This window comes from Neltuma alba, unplaced genomic scaffold (assembly GCF_004799145.2).
Source record: "Neltuma alba isolate B1F8T4 unplaced genomic scaffold, ASM479914v2 tig00012452_pilon, whole genome shotgun sequence".
Taxonomy (NCBI): domain Eukaryota; kingdom Viridiplantae; phylum Streptophyta; class Magnoliopsida; order Fabales; family Fabaceae; genus Neltuma; species Neltuma alba.
The window spans coordinates 523,232-546,812 of record NW_021636931.1 but is presented as its reverse complement, the minus strand read 5'-3'; the positions used below and the strand labels follow the sequence as shown (position 1 = coordinate 546,812).

General features: G+C 33.0%; 1 protein-coding gene across 1 annotated transcript; it reads right to left on the bottom strand.

The window, feature by feature from the left end:
• Positions 1 to 382: 382 nt before the first annotated feature.
• LOC114727191 (disease resistance protein At4g27190-like) lies at positions 383 to 2,700 on the bottom strand. The gene is made up of 2 exons (XM_028913902.1): positions 486 to 2,700; positions 383 to 390 (listed from the first exon to the last, which is right to left on the bottom strand). Exons 1-2 carry the CDS (start codon positions 2,698 to 2,700, stop codon positions 383 to 385), a joined length of 2,223 nt encoding a protein of 740 aa, XP_028769735.1.
• Between the last annotated feature and the right edge of the window lie 20,881 nt (positions 2,701 to 23,581).

The following is a 23,581-nucleotide window of genomic DNA, read 5'->3' as shown; positions in this document are numbered from 1 at the left end:
TAAAAATATCAAATTAACGTGCTTTTAGGTTGACGAATAATTTGAGGCTTCACTATTTATTTTAATACTCGGAGTTAGCTTTTCTCTTTTACTACCTAATTTTAAGTAATTGGAAAATAGAAAGCGGCAAACTTCCATAATGGCCTAATAGCAAAGCAATTCCAGTGAAAATGATTTTTGCATTTAAGTTTGAAGCAGAGTTTTCTAAGAAGATAAAATAAGAAAAATGTAAATAAAATAATCTGAACATACCTTGTTCAAAAGTGACACGGACATTTTATTGGATCTATTATTTGTTACAGCTCCATGATGTCCTGAGTTCGGTTTAATAGTATCGTTACCTTCAATCTGAAGATGCCTTAAGTGCGTAAATCCTCCTCCATCATAACCCTGAAGAACATCTTCAAGCCCATTAGATCCACATAAATACAAATCTTCAACTCCTTCCATCAACTTTCGAACCCCAGGCTTCAAAGGGATATTACTCTCAAGCTCAAGTTTCAATATCTTTGAACTGTTATGATTGCATTCCCACCAGTTCCATTTGTTTCCAATAAGTATTCTGTATCTCTGCATATTCATAGCTAAGAACAAGTTCTCCGGACACATAGAGACATTAGGAATACGAATATCAAGAGAAGAGATTGGCAAGTCCTTCAATTCGTCAAGACTTGCATTTTCATCAGCTTCACTAGATCCTTCAACTTTCCACTTGTCAAAGCTGCTTTCCATTAACAAAACCTCCAATTTTGTCAAGCTAGATAGGACATTTGGTGGAATCACTTTGAGTTCAAAGCAGTGGGACAAATTCAACATTTGTAAAGAAGTCAACTCTTTTAATTGAATTGGCAACTGTTGAATTTCAGAGTAAGCAAGACTTAACACTTCTAAATTCTTCAACGTTGTGACTTCAGTTATATCTCGTAGCCAACAAGAGTGCAGACACAATGTTTTTAGTTTTAGTAGGAAACTGAGTGATGGTAGTGATTCAAAACGCACATCAGTAAATGCCAACAGTTTTAGCTTCTTTGAAGATTTGAAAAACATGCTGGGTATAATCAAGTCATGTTGTTTTGTGCTGTGCAGTAGAAAGAATTCTAATGTTGGAGCATGCAACTCTTCTGGAAGGTTAACACTGATGTCAATTTCTTGCAAGCAAATTCCCTTGCGGTCTTCTAGCTTATCTTCATCTGGCCATTTTGTCAAGCTTTTATGCCTCAAAATGAATGCATGTAATTCACCGTCTGCAATCGATAATGCAATATCTCGAAAGACGTCATGGATTGTAACATGATGACTAGAAATGCTATCCAGAAATAAGTTTAATGATTTTAGCTTTCTAACATTATTAGAGATTCCTACATAGGCTTCTTCCATGTTCTCTACGCCTTTCAAAATATCTAACCCCACAGAGCACATGAGCAGGTCTTCAATTGAGGAATCATGGGTTAACATGGCAGCAAGCAAGAAAATAGTTTTGTTCTCTTGGCTTAGAAGATCATAGTTCAATTTCAAGGAGCCATCCACCTTTTCAATTCCTGAGATGTTTCTTCTTAAGTGATTTGTCCATCGTGCAAGGTAATCCTTCCACACATTTAGCTCTTTATTGCTCAATGCCTTGGCAGCTGTAGCAAGCGCTAGTGGCAAGCCACCGCACTTTTGAACTATTTGAGAGGTTATAGATATCGAGTCAGGATTGCTCAAGTCAGTAGGATGTGGAGCAATCCTCTTGAACAACTCCATTGCTTCATCCTCTGACAAAACACCCACTTCGATAATTTCTTGACATTTCATGACATCTGACAGCAGCCTTTTATTCCTTGAAGTTAGTAAAATTTTGCAACCTTCATTCTCTCTGCTATAATTTTCAACATCAACTAAGGGAATTCCAACTTTGCGCAAATCAAGTTCCTCCCAAAGGTCATCCAATATTAGGAGCATATTCTTCTCTTTCGCCAACCTCTTCCACAAACGAGAAGCTCTGACATCTTCAGCTCTTTCACTGAGTTGCATACCCAGCTTATCAGCAATCTGGCCTTGAATCTTCTCAACGTTCAATTCTTTGGAAACAATTGCCATGATCACATTTTCAAACATCTTTTGATTCTTCACCTTCTTTTCAACCTCTCTAGCTATGGTGGTCTTGCCAACACCAGGAAGCCCACACAATCCGATCGTATTAACACTTGGACTCCGTAATGCCTCCATAATTTGATTCATAATCGGTACTCTTGAATCAATCCCTTCATTGCTGCCTGTGTTGGGTAATTCTGGCATTGACTTGGGAGGAACACGATATGAAACTCTACCAAAATTTCCCTCCCCATAAATGTTAACAACTTCTTGCCGAGTCACCTCTGCTTTTTTGCTTAGTTTATAGCGTAGCCAAGGATTGGGACATGAAGTTATGCTACGCTCTGTTTTTGCCTGATTCTTTTCTTGGAGCTTTCGTACTTTCTCTGATATCTTATCTACTTTGACCAACCAATGACTAACTTCCTCTTTAATTTGTTCTCCATTGTTTATAGCCTCATCTATTTCATGTTGTATGGAGCATCTTCTAAGGGTGAGGTTCTCAAGTTGTTCATTGAAGTGCTCAATGTTTCTGCGATAGTGAATGAGATAAAGAAGCTGCTCCCAAGTTAGGTCGAGCACTACGTCTCGGAACTTCTCAACCAAACCGCAAGTAATAGTATCCATTTAGTTTGTGCTCTGTTGAAAAGAAATAGCAAAAATAATCAGTGCACATTGTATAATTAGATATAGTTATAGATAGGATTAAATTTAGAAATATTTTATACCTGTTTAATTCAAAAAATAAAGTAAAAATGATAAAGTGGTTCATGAATCATGAGAGAGCGGGACAGGTTTAGGGTTGGCTTTATTTGGTCAGTGTCCTTAGCGACAGGAGAGACATGTCCCATGTGAGAGCAATCAGAGTGGGGAAGCAGAGGAAGTGGATTTTGTTTCAACGTTTACAGTGGAGAGATGTGAGGGAGCTGGTGTTGTTGACGTTGTGGGGCATTGTACATAAGGAATATTGAATGAAGTAAGGAACAGATTTATCACAGCTGTCCTTGCGTTTAAGTATTAACAAAATCGGTAAAAGTATTGTTATTGCCATTAATAGTGTTGATAGCATTAACAACAGAGAATTGCAAGGGCCAGCCAAAAACATGCAAAAAGCTGTAAATTCAGGATTTTTCTTTTTTTTCTTTGTGCAGAAAAGACAAAAGAAAAGGGAAAACACAAAGGAAACTGCAGAGATAATGAAGTGAAAGAAGAAGCTGAAAAAGCAGTAGAAAATGTGAAAAAGAGAAAGAAAAATAAAAATCAGAAGAAGGATCACAATAAAGGAAAAGTGCCAGCAAAAAATGCAAGAGGAGCAAACTCAGGATTTTTTTTATTTTTAAATATGAAAGACAGAAAGAAAAATAAAAATCAGAAAACAAAAATTGCGGGAGAAATGTTTAAGAACAAGTTGAGAAATCAATAAACAAGGAGAAGGAATGCTGTGTTGTTATGAAAGAAGACAGACGAGAACGAACAAAAATAGAGCAGAAATCAGTGAAAAGTGCCCAGAAAAGGAAAAAAAATCCAGAAAAAAAAATTTTCTGAAAAAATGCTGAAGAAAAAGCAGACATGAGGCTTTAGGAGGGGCAAAACGCAAAGTCTCTTGTGCATGGAGGAGTCAATGAGGGAGACCCTCGGCAATTAAAGTGAAGACACCCTTTTAAAGTTGATTTGAAGCACATGACATTGGGTCCGTTTGGATCAGCGATTGGAAAAGCAGCTTATAGAAAAAGTAGCTTATGGAAAAGTGAAGTTGGTAAAAGTTAAATTGGATAAGCTGAATTGTGTTTGGATTGGAGTTCAGACAAGCTAGTTTACAAAAATGAGATTGGAAAAAGCTTGTTTGGATTATAGTTGAGTAAAAGTAATTTTGGCTGAAAAATTGCCAAAATGGGTATGAGTTTTAATAAATAATAAAACATGATTAAAAAAATAATTTCACATAATACAATGAAATTAAAATAATTTAATATGAAGAAGTCATAAAAAATATTTTAAATATAAAGTGAAACATAAAAAAATAAAAGTATATTTTTAGGAGCATATTTAAAAATAAAAATATATTTCTAACTTATTCATTACTTTCAATTAATTTTAATTGATTTTTTATTATTTACAAATTAGTTATTTGAGGCTTATAATAAGAATCAAAAGAAGTAATAAATTTCTTAATTTTTTCTCTCTTCATATTTCAAAAGCCATAAGCCATAAGCTATAAGCCATAAGCTGTTAATTTTAGCTTATGGCTTATTGTAGCTTTTCAGACATAAGCCCGATTGTAAATAAGTGTTGCCAAACAGACCCTACTTTTTTCAATTGAGCTTATAGAGCTTATAGAGCTTATAAGCTACTTATAAGCTCTAAAAAAGTGTTTCCAAACAGGCACATTGTCAGGTGAAGGGGAATAAAGCGGCGTGTGGGCCCCCCAACTTGGAAATCCATGCACATATTGTTGCTTTAAATATATAAATAAAAATAGATCAGTTCCTTCTGTACAAAGAGATATGGGCCGGTTTTGCTTAAAATGTTTTGAACTCACCAGATTCGACAATATATATCTCATTTTGGATAGTAAGGATTTGATTTTTTTTAATTTATTTAAAATAATTATTTTAATATAGATGAAATTTAAAATAAAGATAATTTCTTGATTATCATTTTATTCTCATTAATTAATGATTCGAATAGCAAACGCTGCAAGAACCAAGTTACAATTAGTGAAAATTTCAACAAAATTAATGCTTAACGGATTGAGTTTTACAGAGTTAAAGTTTAGTCAATAATCAAGTTAAAATTATGAGACCAAAATGATTAATTTTTTCTTTTAAAAAAGCTATGATTTTGGGAAAATTGGAAGGAAACCCATCCATTTTAACCGCCCCCCCAAAAAAAAAAAAAAAACACCAGAGGGTATGTTTAGACATCATGTAAAACTAGCGAAGCCACACCTTAATAAGTAACTTGCCTTCAATATATGGTTGGAAGTTGGAACAGGTTTCTTCTTCTTTTGGTTGGTCGCTGCCTATATTCAGAAACACAAGAATATGCTGCAAAAGTTGAAAAACAAATTGAACCTTGTAAATACAGATCAATTAAACACCGACTGACTTTGGCATAAATCTATATTTTCAAACTTACAGTAGTGGCGAATGTCAAACTTTGCAATTTCGAGGCGTATGGAAACCTCAATCTCCCCATAGTAATCAGCTTTCCTCAGCGTTCCAACACAGATCAAGCATGAGAGACCTCTTTTTTTATGGTGTTTTGAACAACTTTGAGAAACAAACGCTTCACAACAATAGAAGACAACTATAAAATGTGAAAGTTTACGAAAAAAGACGATGAACTTGTGAAATTAAACAGGAAAAACAACATCAACTAAACAACAAAATATCACAAATATGATGAAAACACATTTTTTTTAAAACAAAATTATTTTTACGATTTTTTTTCTTGAGGAAATATAACAAAACCAGAAAAATATAGTTGAAAATGATAACAACAGAGAAGAGCCAGAAAAAAAAATGCAAAAGGAGCAAAGTCAGGATTTCCTTAAGAACTTTTCTTTTAATATGGGTGAGACAGAGAGAAAACAGAAATCAGGAAATACAAGCAAAACCCAGAGTGACCAAAAGATGTTAAGCAAAGAAAGAATTATCAACGAGCGATGCGAACAGTGAAACCATGAAAGAAGATTTAAGAGCCAACAAAGGTTGCAAAAGCAGTAAATTCAGAAAGTAAGGAACAAGGAAAACAGAAAGTGGAAACTACAGAGATGATGAAATAAAAAGAAGAAGCTGAGGAAGCAGTAGAAATTAGCAGAAGGGAGAAAGTAGTAGGAGACTTGTGAATGGAGGAGCAGAAGAAGAAGAAGAAGAAAAAGATCTGAAGCTTTAGTTAGAAGGAATAGTTAGAAGAATGGCTACAAAGTTTCGGGTTGAGATTTTTTATTTTCTGTTTTCTTTTTCATGTTTTTGGTCGAGAAACATATAACACAAAGGGAACTGCAGAGATGGTGGAGTAAAACGAGAAGTTGAGAAAGCAGTAGAAATTAGCAGAAGGCAGAAATTAAGAAATTTGTGAAACTATGAAGGAGAAGAAGAAGAAGCAGATTTGAAGCTTTAGTTGGGAGGAGCTGCTCCAAAATGGAGTCAAATCAATGTAGAATGGCTCGGACACTGCGGTTCATATTATTATTATTATTATTAGGGGGGAAAAACACATTGTACGATTTAGGAGAATTATTTGCATGTCTTTTCTTCTAAAGAGTGTTGATACTCCCTTTTCAACTTAATTAACTAATTTTAAAAAAATAAAGAAATTTAAAAAACAAAATTATTTAACCGTGACATATATTACATTGTCTTTTTAAAATATTTATGTCTATTATTAGATTATATATCAGTCTATAAATTAGATAAATTTTAAAAATAACAAAATAATTTTTAAATTAATTTTTATTTTTTTTAATCGCTCTAAATTAAGTAATTGAGCGTTATGTTAAGGATGGAGTTATTTAAATAGCAAAGGGGCACCGGCGGAATCGGACGCGATCAAGTGGGTTTCACCTCGGGGATTCTTTATGGCGGAAGAGCTGGGTAATTACAAGAAAAATAAGTTGTGATATTTTCAACTTTCCATTAGAATTTTAAGAAGCATTTGTGATGTTTTTGACTTCAAAAAACAATGGAAAAACCCTTTTACAAATAGTTTTATTTTTCTTAAATTTTTAATTTAGTATCTATGTATTTTTTTCAATTAAATCATTTAATTTTATTATATTAGAATTATCAACTCCTGAAATTTGCTCCATTTGCGCTGTCAGCTACTATTAAAAATGCTAACCAAAAAATTAAATATTTAATTAAGAGAGAAAAACATTAAATATTAAATTAAAAATTGAATGAGAAAATAATTTTCTAAAGAGACGAAAACAATTACAGAAATAAATTTGACGATGATCAAAACAAACAAGACTGCTCATGCGATCACACTAAGTTACAAGCCTGTGATATGATAATCTTATCCATTATAATTTGGAGAAATTAATTTTGAGAAATTAAAAAATTAGTAAATTTCTTAATTATAACATAAATAACATGATCTCTCTAAAATATTTATACATATTATTAGATTATATATCAATTATAAATGAAACAAATTGGTTTAAAAAAAATTAATAAATATAAATACTTAAAATTAATTTATTAAATTTTTAATATTTTTAAATTAGCCAACCAAGTTTTATATTAAAGATAAAAAATAGTAATTCAAAAATTTAAAAATTGAGAAGAAAAAACTGAGGAGGAAAGGAGTGAAAGGAACAGTGAGAATAACGAAATGGGATGGAAAAGGCGTCATATATGGGGATATCAATATCATATGTTCATATCACGTCGTGTATAATGCAGACATCCCTTTATTTTTCTTTAATTCAAAAAATAAAGTAAAATTGATAAAATGGTTCATGAATCATGAGAGAGCTGGGCAGGTTTAGGGTTGGCTTTATGTGGTCAGTGTCCCTAGCGGCAAGAGAGCCATATCACATGTGAGAGCAGTGAGAGTGGGGAAGCAGAGGAAAGGACTTTTATTTCAATGTTCACAGTGGAGAGACGTGAGGGAGCTGTTGTTGTTGACGCTGTGGGGCATTGTACGTAAGGAATATTGAATGAAATAAGGAACCGATTTATAACAGCCGTCCTTGTGTTTGAATATTAACAAAACTCAGTAAAAGAATTGTTAATGTCATCAATAGTTTTGATGATTGAAGTGAGAGCAAAAAACATGCAAAAAGCTTTAAATTCAGGATTTTTATTCTTGTTTTTTTTTGGTCGAGAAAAGACAAAGGAAAAAGGAAAACACAACGGAATCTGCAGAGATGATGAAATGAAAGAAGAAGCTGAGAAAAGAGTAGAAATTAGCAGGAGAGAGAAAGTAGGAGATTTGTGAAACTATGAAGAAGAAGATGCAGATCTGAAGCTTTAGTTAGGAGGAGTGACTACAAAGTGGAGCCACGCAAATGAGAGTTTCGAAGAAAATATTCAAATATTAAAATGAGGGAGCCAAACCTAAGTATCTGCACTATGGCTGGAATACGTTTCTTCTTCTTTTTCTTGGTTGCTCTCTATATTCAAAACCACAAGAAGATGCTGCAAAAGTTGAAACACAAATTGAACTTGGTAAGCACAGATAAATTAAACACAGACTGACTTTGGCATAAATCTATATTGTCTAACTTACAACGGCTGATGTGAAACTTCGCAATTTTAAGGAATGTAAACCTCAGATCTCTCAGCAGTAATCAGCTTTCCTCAGTGTTCCAACACATATCAAACCATAAGGACCTCTTTTTGATGGTGTTTTGAACAACTTTTACAAGCAGATGCTTCACGGGAATCAAATACAACCATAAAATCTGAAAGTTTTCGAAGAAAGATGATGAACTTGCGAAATCAAACAGGAAAACAACACCAACTAAACTAGTCTAGAGAGATATGAGCCGTCACAAATTGAAGGAGCCTGTTTTTTGAATTATTTTTTGGGATTTTTTCTTCTTGAAGAAAAATAAAGTTAAAAATGATCACGACGACAGAGAAGTACCCGCAGAAAATGCAAAACGAGGAAATTCAGTTTTTTTTAAAGAATTTTTTAAATATTGTTGAGAAAACAGAAATCAGGAAATTCCAGCAAAACAAAGTGCCAAAAAGACGTTACAAAACAAGCTGAGGCATTAAGCAATAATAAAGAAGGAACAAGCAGGGAGCGATATGAAAAATGAAACTATGAAAGAAGACTCAAGTGCAAGCGAAAGTTGCAAAAGCAGTAAATTCAGGATTTTTTTTTCTTTTTCTTTTTTTGGGTCCAGAAAAGAGAAAGGGAAAAGGAAATCACAAAGTGGAAATATATAACACAATAGAAACTGCAAAGATGATGAAGTAAAAGAAGAAACTGAGAAATCAGTAGAAATTAGCAGAAGGGAGTAGGAGATTTGTGAAACTATGGAGAAGAAGTTGAAGAAGAAGGAGAAGATTTGAAACTTCAGTTGGGAGGAGTGGCTGCAAAGTCTCTGGTTTAGATAGCATTCAAGTAAATGCAGTTTGGTTCAGACTATGTGCGGTTTCTATTATTATTATTATTAGGAAGGAAAAAGACGTTGTACGGTTTAGGAGAATTATTCGCGTGTCATTTTTTCTAGCTCCTTTAGTCCTTTTTAAACTTTTTTTTTTTGAATGAAAGATGATCTGCTAACTCAAAAACCAGAACAGTACAAGGCAACCAAAAAAGAAAAGCATCCTAGTCTCCTTCATCAGCTCCTTTTTAAACTACTGACTTAATTTTTGGCCAAAAAACATACCGACTTAATTAACTAATTTAAAAAAACCCAAAAAACTTAAAAATTATTTAATTACCCACGTTCCGTTCTGAGTAAGCAATAAAATGGGCTTCTGCATTATTTACCAAAAAACAATTATTGTTACATATTACCAGATTATCCTAATTATAAGACATCATTTGTAAATTATAAATAAGTTCTTATAATTAGAACCAGAGGTCGTATATCAGTTTATAAACTAGACATATTAATTTGTAAAAGCATAATAAATATAATATTTTAAAATAATTTATTTAGTTTTTTAAATCTCTTTAAATTAAATAACTGAATTTCATATTAAGAATCAATCCTACTTAAATAACAAGAGGGCATCGACAGATGATCTGGCGAGACACGGGCCAGGGATGTTATTTTTTGTCGGTATTGTCTTTTCTCGATTCAGGTCTTGGGTTTCCCTACCATCACCCAAAAAAAAAAAAAACAAAGGCATCGATGGAAATCGCACGAGCTCCCGGAGCAAGCGAGTTCCGCTTCGGGGGCGCTCTATTGTGGAAGCACTGGGCGATTACAAGAAAAATAAACGGGGCCAATTTACGGGAATGTTATGAACAGTAAAATGAATTATCACAATTTTATATGAGAGAAAGAAGTTATCAAAATACCACCCTTTAAAAAATCCTTCACAGTATAAGTGAGCTTAAAATTCTGAAGAACTCGTTACTTATCAAAACTCGTTTCTGCATTATATACGCATGTTTTCCTAAATTAATTTTTTTTGGTCAGTTTTCTTAACTTAATTTTATTTCTCGTACTTAAATAATAATTGAAAAAACCATATTAGAAGTACATATACTTTCTTTCAATTTTTAATTTCATACCTATATATTTTTTTCTCTTAATTAAATCTTTTAATTTTATCTTTTAGCAATATTAGCTCTTATAACTGTGTTCTATTAGCATTTTTTGTTTTTATGTAAGGGTTAACAATATTAATATAGCAAAATTGAAGATTTAATTAAGAAAAAAAATCAAATCGGATACTAAACCGGTTAAAATAGTGGTTCAGAGTCAATGGGTCAAATCGAGGTCAACTCAGAATCAAATTGGCCATATTAAAATAATATAATTTAAATAAAAATAACAACATATAACAACATTAATAATCATTAATAACAAAATACAAAAAAAATACATCAATAGTTTGATTGTAATAATAACAAAATATAATAATATTAAAAATTTTGATATTTACAATTTATCAATAATTAAAATTAATATTTACTAATTTCTTTCCATTATTATTTTTATAGGGTTAAAGATGATTTTTGCATATAGAAGTATTTTTGCCACAGACAGGAGGCAAAGACTTCATTGTTTTTAGTTTTACAAGGTCCAAGAAAGAGAAGACTCCATTGCTTTTCGTTGTTATTATTCCCTTCGTTTCAATTCGGCTTTTGAGAGAGAGATGGAAAGAATGGCTTTGTGGGGTCCGAAAGTGACAAAAGGAGCGTGTGGGTCCGCCAAGCATTAGTGGAAGACCGAGAGAAGACTTGCTGTATGCTTTATTTCAAAACTAGATTTTTCTTTTAAACTGTTTCATGATTGGTGATTCCCGGAGTTCACGCGTCTGCGGGTTCCTGCGATAACTCGCTGCATGAAAGCGCTCCCTCCCGTTTCAAAGTGAACCACCCCAGAAACAACCATATTGCGCACTGGTACAAGATTATTATCACATATTCTCTTCAATATAAGAATTACATAAATAATTTTAAAAAATTAAAAAAATTAATTAAATTAATTATTTGCAATATATGTGTTTTATTTTTGCCAACTGTCATATTTAGTCATATGTATTGGGATTACTTTTTTGTTAAAACCATGTTGGAGAAAATATTATAAATTTAGGAGACAATAAATTAGAATATTATATTTATAAACAAATTTAATCCTTCAATCTACTTTTATATTGATAAGTGGAGGTAGTATTATATAATCACTTTGTAAAATCCATCTCCTTGCTTATTTTACAATTCATCAGTCCTCAATCCTCACCTCCTACATAAGTCGTTCCTCAATTTTAATTATTTCTAAAATTGTTTTTTAAATAAATCTATTTATTACCGAATATCTCTGTTTTCCTGTCAAATTCAGTTGTACTCACATGTGAGGAACGAACAATTATTTATGATAGTTTTACTTGGATGGACTTATTGAGAAATACATGTCTTAAAAATATAGCTGAGAATTGTAACCAAAAAAAAAAAAAATATAGCTGAGAAGACATTTGTAAGTGACCAAATTTAGAATTGCCATTAACTAGGGAGGCAATTTTTAGAAAGACCATATTAAGAAATACCACTCGAGTCTTTATTATTTACTCCTCCGGTCCTTAATATAAGACCCATTTAACTAATTTGATTAGATTAAGGAAGTTAGGTAAGTTAGTTAATTATAAGAAAAATGACAAATTTTTCCTAAAACACCACAATCATCTTTCTTAATACCTCCTCTCCCTCTTCTACTTGATTATGGTTGAGGGAGTATCCACAGAGGTAATTTAGAGAAAATTGATAAATATGATAAATGAGTCTTATATTTAAGACCAAAACCAACTCAAGAATTGGGTCCTATATTAAGAGCGGATTTTTTCAGAGCATATAAAATTTCTCAATTTGATTATTTCAAATATATTATCATATTAATTAGAATAAAAAAGTACTGTACCAATTTTTTAATACACATGTTAACATGATAAGACTGAATTTTTATTAAATTTTATAATTTAATTAAGATATACATTAATTTATATAATATATCAATAAAAAATATAAACTAATATATAAAAATAAAATAGTAAATTGATTTTTTTTTTCGTTTGAATTAAACAAGAGTCCGTTAAATATTGTTCTTTTCCTCCCTTCCCTTCCCTTCCCTTCCCTTCCCTTTCTCTCCTGCCTTCCCGTCAAACCAAACAGGCGCTCGCTGATGGGTCCTCATGGGTGCGGGTTTAGGGTTATATTTATTTTGTCAGTGTCTTGAGTGGCAGCCTGGCAGGAGAGACATGTGAGACTGTGAAAACAGAGAAGGAAAAGGCAAGAAAAAGCAAGGTATCCAACAGACAAAAGGATCACCCAGAGCGATTTAGCCGCGATTTGAGTGCAAGAGAGGTGTTTGGATTTCTGTGAAAAATATTTTGTAAAAATACTTTTTTACAAATTAAAATTAATTTTATCATATATTTATTTTACATAATGTAAAATCACTTTTAAAATTATCGTTTAGTTTTCCTTCAAATATTCTCCAAATCATGATTTTAAAATTAACTTTTTGATATATAAAATAAATATGTAAAAACAATTGATTTCGATTTGTACAAAAAAAAACAGCTTGGAAAAGTGTTTTTTGGGATTTCTAAACACCTCCAATGAGGTGTTTAGAGAAGAGAGAAAAATTGGTTCTTTCATTTTGAATCTGTTTGGTATGAGAAAAAATGTGTTCTGTAATAAAAAATGTCGGCAAGACTTTCCAACTTTTTTAAGATTAGTGACGTGAACACTTAATATGTGATAACAACTTAATTTTGGCATAAGGGTAATTTCACATAGACCCCAAGATAATATTAGCTCTGGTCTTTAATATAAAAGTATGTTTTCAGATAGAGACCAGTGAGAAATACAATACAAAGCAATAGCAGTGCAATTCTCTCCAAAACAATGACTTTTGATTTGATCCTAAATATAAGATTTCAATATACTTTATCTTTCATATTTATCTTTTTTTTTTCAAAATAGGCACATGTTAAAAGTGCTATCAAATAATAGTTATAGTTAATACACATGATTAGTAAGAATATTCTAAGAAAGATAACACATGAAACAGGAAAAAGAAATAGAAAAGGCATGATGTATGGGGATATATACCAGTATCATACATTCAGATCACGTTGTATATAATGTAGACATCCATTTACTTTTCTTTAATTTAAAAAATAAAGTAAAAATGATAAAGGGGTTCATGAATCATGAGAGGGTGGGGCAGGCTTAGGGTTGGCTTTATTTGGTCAATGTCCTTAGCGGCAGGAGAGACAGGTCCCATGTGAGAGCAGTGAGAGTAGGGAAGCAGGGGAAGTGCTTTTATTTCAATGTCCACAGTGGAGAGACGTGAGGGAGCAGCTGTTGTTGACGTTGTGGGGCATTGTACGTAAGGAATATTGATTGAAATAAGGAACATAATTATCACAGGTGTCGACACTTTCATCATGTTTTACTACTCTATTAATGCCATTTATGACAAATTTTTTCCAAAAGCATAAAGTAGTCCCCCACCAACAACAAAAAGGTTCTCTTTTAATGGTTTTTTTTTTTGGCCAAGTTCTCTTTTACTGGTTGAGCGTCCGTTTTTGAACTATAACAATAACTAAGCAGGATGCAGGGTGATGTGACTGACATTTCATTACAACGCCCTTTAGCTATACACGATAACGGAAAAAGCATTGAGATTATAATAAACCATAAGCTAAGCTCAGTCAGCACAATCGGGAATAATCATTCATTTACTCCAAGACTGACGTGGATTCAACTTGAGTGTCCATTAATCAAGAGGTTGAAAACGCTGCAAGAAAGAGACCAAATGAACCCTTTGTTTAGAAGAATAAAAAGTCATCAATGAACTGGGGAACCTCCACCACAATGCCTGTAGCAGTAGGACGTATGGCAACCAGCTCCCCACAAGGTGATGCTCTTGTTCTAAGAGCATCAAGTGCTGCAGATAAAACATAATTTTATGCCTTTACCACCGTTGCTTCTTGTAACGGAAGATGAAGACGTCTGAAGATGGTTCATTCAAGTCTAAACGTGTGGAGTGAGGAACACGAGGGAGGAGCAAAGATAGAATAGGAGAGGGCAGAGAAGAGGAAAAAATATGCTCAAATTAAACGACGTCGTTTTCGAATATGAGCTTTAGTCACCCATGGGTCCTCATGGGTACGGGCTTAGGGTTGTCTTTATTTTGTCACTGTCCTTAGGGGCAGCCTGGCAGTAGAGGCAAATGAAACAGTGAGAGTAGTCAGAGATGGAAAAGGCAAGAAAAAGCAAGGCATCCCACAGGCAACAGGATTACTCAAAGCGATTTAATTATTGGGTTAAGCTAGGCCCAGTATCCCGAACTATTTATCTAGGTGTGTCTAGTGACTTAAAATAATTTTAGGTGGATCCAGTGTTTTAAACTAATTAAAATGGTGCGTCCATATCCCAGACTAATAGAAATGTTATGTTTAATTGTTACTTTCCTGACTCAGCTTAAAGTTGACCCCAGATATTTTACATGGTAGACACATGGGCACCCGATGTGTATTATTCTTACTCAAAAGTCAATTTATTTAGAAGAAGAGGAAGGAAATAAATTCAATTTTGAGTAAGAATAATACATATCAAATGTCCATATGTTTACCATTTAGAATATCTGGGGTCAACTTTAAGCTGAGTTAGGAAAGGAACAGTTAAACATAACATTTCTGTTAGCTTGGGATATGGATGCATCATTTTAATTAGTTTAGGACACTGGATGTACCCAAAATTATTTTAGACCACTGGACGCACCTGGGTAAATAGTTCAGGGTGCTGGGCGCACCTTAGCCTTTAATTATTTAATTTGATTGATTCATGTCCGTTTGGTACCCAAAAAATTGGAAAAAAAAAAGAGAGAAAATAAATTTTAGTAAATTTAATTTAAAAAATTAAAAAAACCAGATTAAAATTTTTTAATTAATCATTATTATTTTATCTTACGTATTCTTTTTATAAAAATTTTAATTAATTTTCCTCTAGGCTAAGAAAAGATCTCGCGTTGCTCAACTTTGATTCACATGAACGCGTGCCAACTACTTTTACGCTCAGATCCATCTCTTTGTTTACTTTTCAATGCAGCACCCTCGCCTCATACATTGGGTATTTCTCAGTTTGGATTATTCCTCAATTTGCTTCTTTAAATAAATCTATCTTTTTTTGGTCAGTAAATAAATCTATCTGTTATCGAATATTTCTGTTTTTCTATCAAAGTCAGATATACTTTTGTTATGGATGGACTTGAACGAGAAATATCAACATCCTATTAGAAATATATCCTGTAAATCTTGCTCCTAAGTCAGTCAAAAACTGTTTTATACTACGTCTGTCCTAAATATAAGCTAATTAACTAATTTGAGGAGATTAAAAAAATAAGTTAAATTAGTTATTTGTAATAAATAGATATTAGCTTTTCTAAAATATCCTTGTTAATCAAGTGTATTACTTAGAACTATTATTATTAAAAGAACTACTTTGAAAAAAATATATAAATATGAGAGGCAAAATGAATTGTGATCTTATTTTAGGATTAAAAATCAAACGAAATCTTATATTAAGGAATGGACGTAATATATATGCACACACATCTCTCTCTCTCAAAAAGCATCCAACTTCATAGCGACCTTGGATTGTCAGGATGGGGTCTAGTCATGCACTCATGCTTCACACTTCACCAGATTCTGTTACCACATGATTTTAACGGAAGGATCAATGCCCCTGTTAGAAATAAATTTGAGGAAAATTGGCAATCATAGCAATAAAAATTTATATAATTCTTAGCTTCCATTATTTAACACGGGTACTTCTTCAAGAATTTATATCTACCACTTCCATTTTTAAACATAAGGACAGTTTGGTCTTCATACATTAGTTAATTTCACAAACAAGGCCGTTTCCCTTCATAATGATTTTACACATTCGAGATCTTTAAGGGCTAAAAATGCTGTTAATTTGGTCCTTAAACATAACCTTCTCTGTTAATCCATGGGTCAGCAAAACTTTTCAACTTTTAAGGTAGACCCCAAGATAATACGAACATAAGTATACTATGTCACATTCGTCTTTGCAACAAATGCTAGACGCATGATTAAAAGTTAACTGAGGGTTAAATAAAATAGCAGACATGTCAAGGGAACATTGCATAATTACCGTTCCGAGTTGGGGGAAAAAGTAATTTTTGATTGCTGATTAATTATAGGAAAATCCTCGGAGAGAATAATTACCCAAATTATATTTGAGATTTAGTTAAAGTATAAATGGAAAAAAAAACCGCAAAAACGTTTTTTTTTTTAAATAATCATTGAATTTTGGCTAAATAAAATATAATTGGCCAAATTTGACTATGAAAAATACCAGGAGGCTTCAAATAAATGGGCAAAAATAAAAAAAATGATTTTAAGATTAATGCGAATTTATACCAAGAAAGACAGGGAGAATTTAGTTTAAAGAATATTTTAAGTGAATTTTATCCGATAATAAGGCATTTTCTTGAAATTTGTGAGGGGAAAAAATACCTAGAGATCAAATTTAAGTCTGAGAAAACTGGGGAAATGACTCCCTAGTAAATGTGAGTTTTTGATGGTCTTACATGGGTCAAACGGTAACGAAATCTTCAAAAAGTAGTTTCTAGAGATTAATATCATATTATTGGAAAATTGAGAGTTTATAGCAAGGTAAGGTAGCTTTGGGAAAAAAGGAATTTTTTCTCTCCATCAAAGACAATGCTGGTGTCGTCTGCAGCGAGGAAATAATGTAATGCTCTGATCAAAAAACAAAGGGTTAAGGTACGCCCAGCAGCCTGAACTATTTTTTCAGGTGCATCCAGTGTCCTAAAGTAATTTTCAGTGCATCCAGTATCTCAAACTAATTAAAACGGTGCATCCAATGTCTCAAACTAATTAAAATGGTGCATCCATATCCCGGATTAATAGAAAAGTTAAGTTTGATCGTTAGTTGACTGAAAAATCTGACGTGGTGGACATGTAGGTATCTGATGTGTATTATTTTGATGAGCTAAGGTGCGCCTAACACCCTGAACTATTTTCCCAGGTGCCCCCAGTGTCATAAAGTAATTTTTGGTGCATCCAGTATCCCAAACTAATTAAAATGGTGCGTTCACATCCCAGGCTAACAGAAAAGTCTTGTTTGATTGTTACCTTGTTGTTTCAGCTAAAGATTGATCGAAAAATCTTACATGGTGAACATTTAGGCGTTTGATGTGTATTATTTTGACTGAAAATTCAATTTATTTCCTCATCTTCTAACATTTATCTTCTGCCAGTTTTTAAACTTAAAAAAAAAAAAAGACCACCGATCCACCATCTTAAATCCTGGTACATGTACCACCCATTTAATCTCATCCTTGTCTTTAACATTTTATCCCATTTCTTCCACCATTCCGATTTGAAACCACAACCGCTGTCACAGCACACTTCCATCTTCATCTCTGTCAACTCCTCATCCAACTCGCATTTGCTTTCCTCCTCGTAGAACACAGTAAACTTCCCCTTGGTTATTCCATCGACATCGTCGTCGTCTTCCGAGAAAACACCCGTCGCCACCGGCCTCGTCTCGGGAGCTTTAGTCAAAATAATACACATCAGACACTTCCGTGTCCGCCATGTAGGATTTTTCTGTCAGTCTTCAGTTGAATCAACAAGGTAACGATCAAACTTAACTTTTTTGTTAGCCTGGGATGTGGATGCACCGTTTTAATTAGTTTGAGACACTGGAAGCACCAAAAATTATTTTAAAACACTGGGTGCACCTAAAAAAATAGTTCAGAGTGCTGGGTACATCTTAACCCAAAAACAAAACATGGTTAATTGTACCATACACAGCACTATGATATGTAGAGGCCGTTCTGGCAAAAGCGCCATTGTCTGATATCACAGCCCATATTATCTACTCTTCCTGGGACTTTGCAACTAGAGTGAAACATTCCTATGGATTTGTAATTTAAAAAAAAAACTACATATATATATTTCGTTGCACAAAATATATTTATTTGATGTTTATCATACTAGAAATGGAAATACAACCAATCCAAGAGAACGCTGTTTTATTTGGTTTTGCTTAGCTTATCTTCCCCTATCATAACAAAGTACAATTGCCAACTTCATTTCTGAAACGATCTACAGACTAAATCACTTTCTATTTATATGCTAATTCTTTCTGATTTTACTGACCCCGATGAATTAATCTTTGACAAAGACTATTTAGCCCTTAAAATTTGCATAAAATGTCTCATAGGCTTTATTTATAAATTTATTTTTTGTTATAAATTTTTATATGTATAGTTGTTATTTTTTTATTTGTTATTGTAAATGACCATATGTATAGTTGTTATTTGTTTATTCTTTGTTGTAAATTTTTACATGTAAAGTTGTACATTTTTTATTCTTTTTTGTAATTTTTTTATATGTAGAGTTCTTATTTTTCTATTTTTTATAGTAAATTTTTATATGTGGAGTTGCATTGTATCTATTCTAAGGGCTAAATGGTCCTTTTTACTTGTTTTTGAATTTCATTTTGGGTCAGAGTCCGCATTGAGGGACTGAACCGAAGTTTTCCATTGGAAGAATTAATAAAGCTGGCAATGGCATAAGTATAAAATTAAATAATCAATTTTCTGTTTAGTTGGTTTTTAACCAGACAAAAAAAAAAAAAAAAGCTGTACCTGAGGAATTGGTTCATCTAGAGGTGTTTCTGTCTCAAGCCAATTACTTCGTCTTTGCATCACGAATGAAGAATTCAATAGCCCTTTGAACAATGAAGAATTCCACATGATCACTCCAGTGCTGATACTGTCTCCCCTCTGACACGGAAAATAACAGAGCAACAAGCAGAAAATTTGAATAAGCAAACATACATTAATTACCTTGTGCTGGTGCAGCTATAGTAATTGATGAATCCAAAGAGCCACGCAAGATTAAAGAAGCTCTCAAGTCAGACTAGAGGAGACAAGCTATGAAAGAGGCCAAATATAATATTGTGATTAAAAAACAAAACATGGTTAACTGTACCTTACACAGGACAAGGCAAGGTGGTTGATTGTAAAAGGGTGTTTAAACTTAAAGGAGAAGCCAAGTGGCTCTCAAAATAAAGCACAAAGCCAGACTAGGTGTGAAAGGGTTTCAGCAAAATCCAGGGGTTGAATTTGATGAAACAATTAGTCCAGTCTTGAAAACATCTTCACTAAGGTTTGTGTTTACTATTGACATTCATAATGCCTTCTTAAATGGAGTTCTACAAGAAAACGTTGATGTCCTTGATTGTTGAGATCTTATAGTCTATCAAAATTAAGCATATTTTATATTATCAAAGTTAAATAAGGAACTTAACCAGCAGTGTCTGAAATTCTCATCCATTCTTAAACATGATCTAAAGGCTCCAGGCTTGTGCTGTTAACTTTAAAATCAATGCAGTGAAGAGCTGGCTAAGTTGTTTCGATATCAGTTAGTTCTGGATTAGAGTTTATAAAACCTCCGATGCCAAAAAACAAAAAGTTGTATAAAACCTCCAAGTCCATGACCCACTTCTGTGTGCTTGTGGGCTAAGCTGATTTAGTGATTAGCATTTGTTCTTGATGCTAACATTCTGTATGTAGTTGCAAGTCATGGTGTATAGATTTCCATATTTGAAAGTTTGAAGGTTGTTTGAATATTCGTTTTTACTTTTTACCTTTTCTTTTCTTTTATCAATAGACTTGCAAACCAACTTCCTTTTTCCATTTTCCAGCACAATATTCGATTTCTTCAACAAAATCTTCAAAATAGGAAATCAGATTTTCTAGAGTGGCTCATTAACCATTATTGCAGAAGAATTTGAACTTTCATATTGTTTTGTTTTTCTTCTTCTGATTATCTTGTTAACTCTTGGTCCGCTGTCCCCTAAAAAAAACTTTCTACTATGTGGTTTTGAGGTGATTTGCTAGATGGAGCATCATCATGATCTGTTTAGGTTTTGACACCTAGCAGTCAACACTCCTCAGTTTTCTGAGCCATCTCATACTATGCAAGTTGATGTTGTGGCTGGATCAGATGGTGTAGAACAAGGAGTAACAACTCAGGAAGAGCAGAAGTTTGTAGACCCATTGAATAGATTTCTCCTACCACCAAAACCCAAAGTTAAATGCTTTGAAGACCTACAAGTAAATTCTTTTAGAATAATTTTTCAATCATCAATAAATTACTCTGCATAAATTTTAGACATGAGCTAATTTACTGAATTGAATTGGTGTGCTTTGGTCACCTTCCCCTAATAGAAAATACAGCTTTTGTGTGCTTGTATAGTTTGATGTCTTTTTCTCTTTCTGCTTTTAGCCACACTTAGAGCTCCGCTTTTAATTTGCTAGAGCTCTCTGAATTCTGGAGCTTCTTCTTCTTATCCATTAATTTTGTTATTTTCATATTATAGTTATTGAATATAATTAAATCAATTCGGCCGTGCTTTGGAGGAGGTGTAATGTAATATTACATTCTAACCTCTTATAACTGCCCGTCCTGTTGGGTGATTGTGCATCCTATGTAACCTACATATACATACATAATTCGAAGGTCCAGTAGAAGCATTTGGATAGACTGATCTAAGTTTAGAACTTTGGCATTGAAATTTTGAAAAAGATTTAACGTTTAGTGTGGGAATCTACCAATCCAAAATGAATCTAAGGTGTAAGAGTGTAGAAATCGCTTGGCTTGTGGGGTTTTATTCAGTGAATTCAGCAGCTGCTTGTTTAGTTACCAAGTAGTGATATACGGTTTGATTCATTAACATGTTCCCTTTAATATGTATTCAAGATTTTTTCTAGTTTTTTGGCCACTATACTTATTGGTCAAGCCATATTTTCTTATTTGTTCACATTTTTCAAGTACTTGACACTGATTTTGTTGATTTATTTTTGCTGATATGACTCCTGTTTTGCATGTCCCCTAAGTGTCACAACCAAGAATTGTAACCAGGAATTGCAGGTTATAAAGCAACATAGTTTACCTATAGTATGGCAAAGGTCATTCTTACTACTCATTTTCTGTTTTGTGTTGATTTTCTCTCCTCTCTCTTTAGGCGGTTTGGCTTTGACTGAACAAAAAATCAAAGTGCGACAAGGTATTCATTTAAACAAATGCACCATTATGTGCAACCCGCTTGAAATTTTTATCTATGCTAACAATATTTTAGTGAATAATAATCCTGTTTATGTGGATAATGATATGAAAAATCCTCTGACCTTTGTGGGGCAGGATACATGCTTTTTGCGTAAGATTATGAAGAACTTTAAGCTTCTTTATGTATTCTACTCAACATGATAATAAGCGACACCTTCATTGGAAATGATGTCCCTGAAGAAAATTAGTACAAAATGAACACAATCACAGCAAACCAATTTCTGAGTCTTCCATCCATTAGAGTCATAATATACAATGAAACAAACCACACTTTAAGGGTAGAGTTTTGACCTGCAGAGCCACGTCATTCATTACCCAATTTATTGGTATGAATATTGTTTATGATAAAAACAGAGTCTCATTTATCAAATAACAGAGAATTCAATAAAAGCATCAACGCACAAACATCTGTCCACATTCATCATCACGTGCCCATATCATCTCCAAAGGTACCTGCATTAATCAAGCAAGGAAAATTAAAATAATATTGAGATTATATATGTTTATCTTCTACGTATATCCATGTTATCACATATAAATTATTTTGTAGTCAACGCATAAAAAATTATGTTTTTTATGATTCTTTTTTTTTTTGTGAATATTTTATTTATGATTCTATTTTGTAAATATATATCACTTTTAGTGGGAAAATTGGGTTAAAATAGTTGGGGGTCTTCTTTTTTTTCCTTAGATATGCCAGCTGTTTCTTTTCTTCTTAATCACAGTCAATCTTGTTAAAATAAGCAAAAGTCATTCACTAAATCAACCGATACAATAGAGAGGGAATGTCGGCAAACAAATGAAAATTGACATGCATAAATTTTTTTTTTTTTTAAAAAACACACACGCGCGAAGATGATATGGATCCTCTGTTTCATACCTTAATTAATATATGTAGCAGTTGTTGATATTATTATAGTAATTACTATTGGAAAAAATATTAAAATAAATTTTAACAAGCAACTGTGTTTTTTAGTGATAGGAAAGCACAGACGAATGTAGCAAAAAAGATGCAAATAATTTAAAAAAAGAAAAATTGGCGTATAGGGCCAAAAATAGATGCAATTTTTTTTTTAATGCTTCGTCCCTTCATATATGAGGCTTTTATCGATATCATAATAACTACTAGAGGAAATCATATACAAGAAGCAGGAAAAATCATAAAACTAACGAACCTGAAAATGATAATAAGGATGATGGACTTATCCTTCTATCAATTAACGCTATCCTGCAATACCAAGTCATACTATTAGTTTGTCTGGAAAAAAAAAGAAGTAATTTTATCACTGAAAAAAAAAAGGAAATATAACGGGCATAAGTACGATATAATCAATTTTCTATTTGCGCTTAGTCATTAACTATACATGTTTGAAAACAATAGTTGTTGGTGTGTATATATCACACCTCTGCTGAGGATAGCATTTCTATTGTTTTGTTGAGGATCCTGCCATTCCATGTTACGTCCTTGTATTTTCACTTTAGATAACTTTGGTGTTTTCAACACTCCTGGACCAAGCTTCTTCATCTGAGGGCATCCGGTTATTTTTATCTTTTCTAATTCTGGGAATTCAAAGGTGAGACTTTGTGAAGAAAACACCTTCAAGCTTGGCATATCAGTAAGTACAATCATCTGCAACTGGTTGAATGTGATTCCACCTTCTACATCTTCATTGGTCTCCTTCATTACAATTTCCTCCATCTTTTTGCAATCATTTATGGCCAACCGTTCAAGACTCACCAAGCTTTTGGCAGTTGAACTTGTCACTAAATGGATGAGCTGATGACATCCAGATACGGATAAGCTTCTCAATTTTTCAAACGAAGCAGAGGATGGTGCCAACTTGACCAAGTTACTACAACTTTCGACACTGAGGGATATTAGATTTTGATGAATTGGTAGTAGATGAGAATCATCCTTCCATATACTCTTGAGCTTATCCAAATATGAAAGGAATAATCCCCTGAATGGAGGGATTTTTCCCATAAAATCAATAATCTGATCCTGTGAGGGGAACATCCCCTCAAAGGAACTGTGCTGCACATGAAGCCCAACCAACTTGGGAAATCTTTCGAGGGATCTATAGGGAAAGAGTACTCCTTCATCTTGGATGCTTTCTACATAAAGACTTCTCACTTCAGGAAAGACATCGCTTATCATTGTGATATTC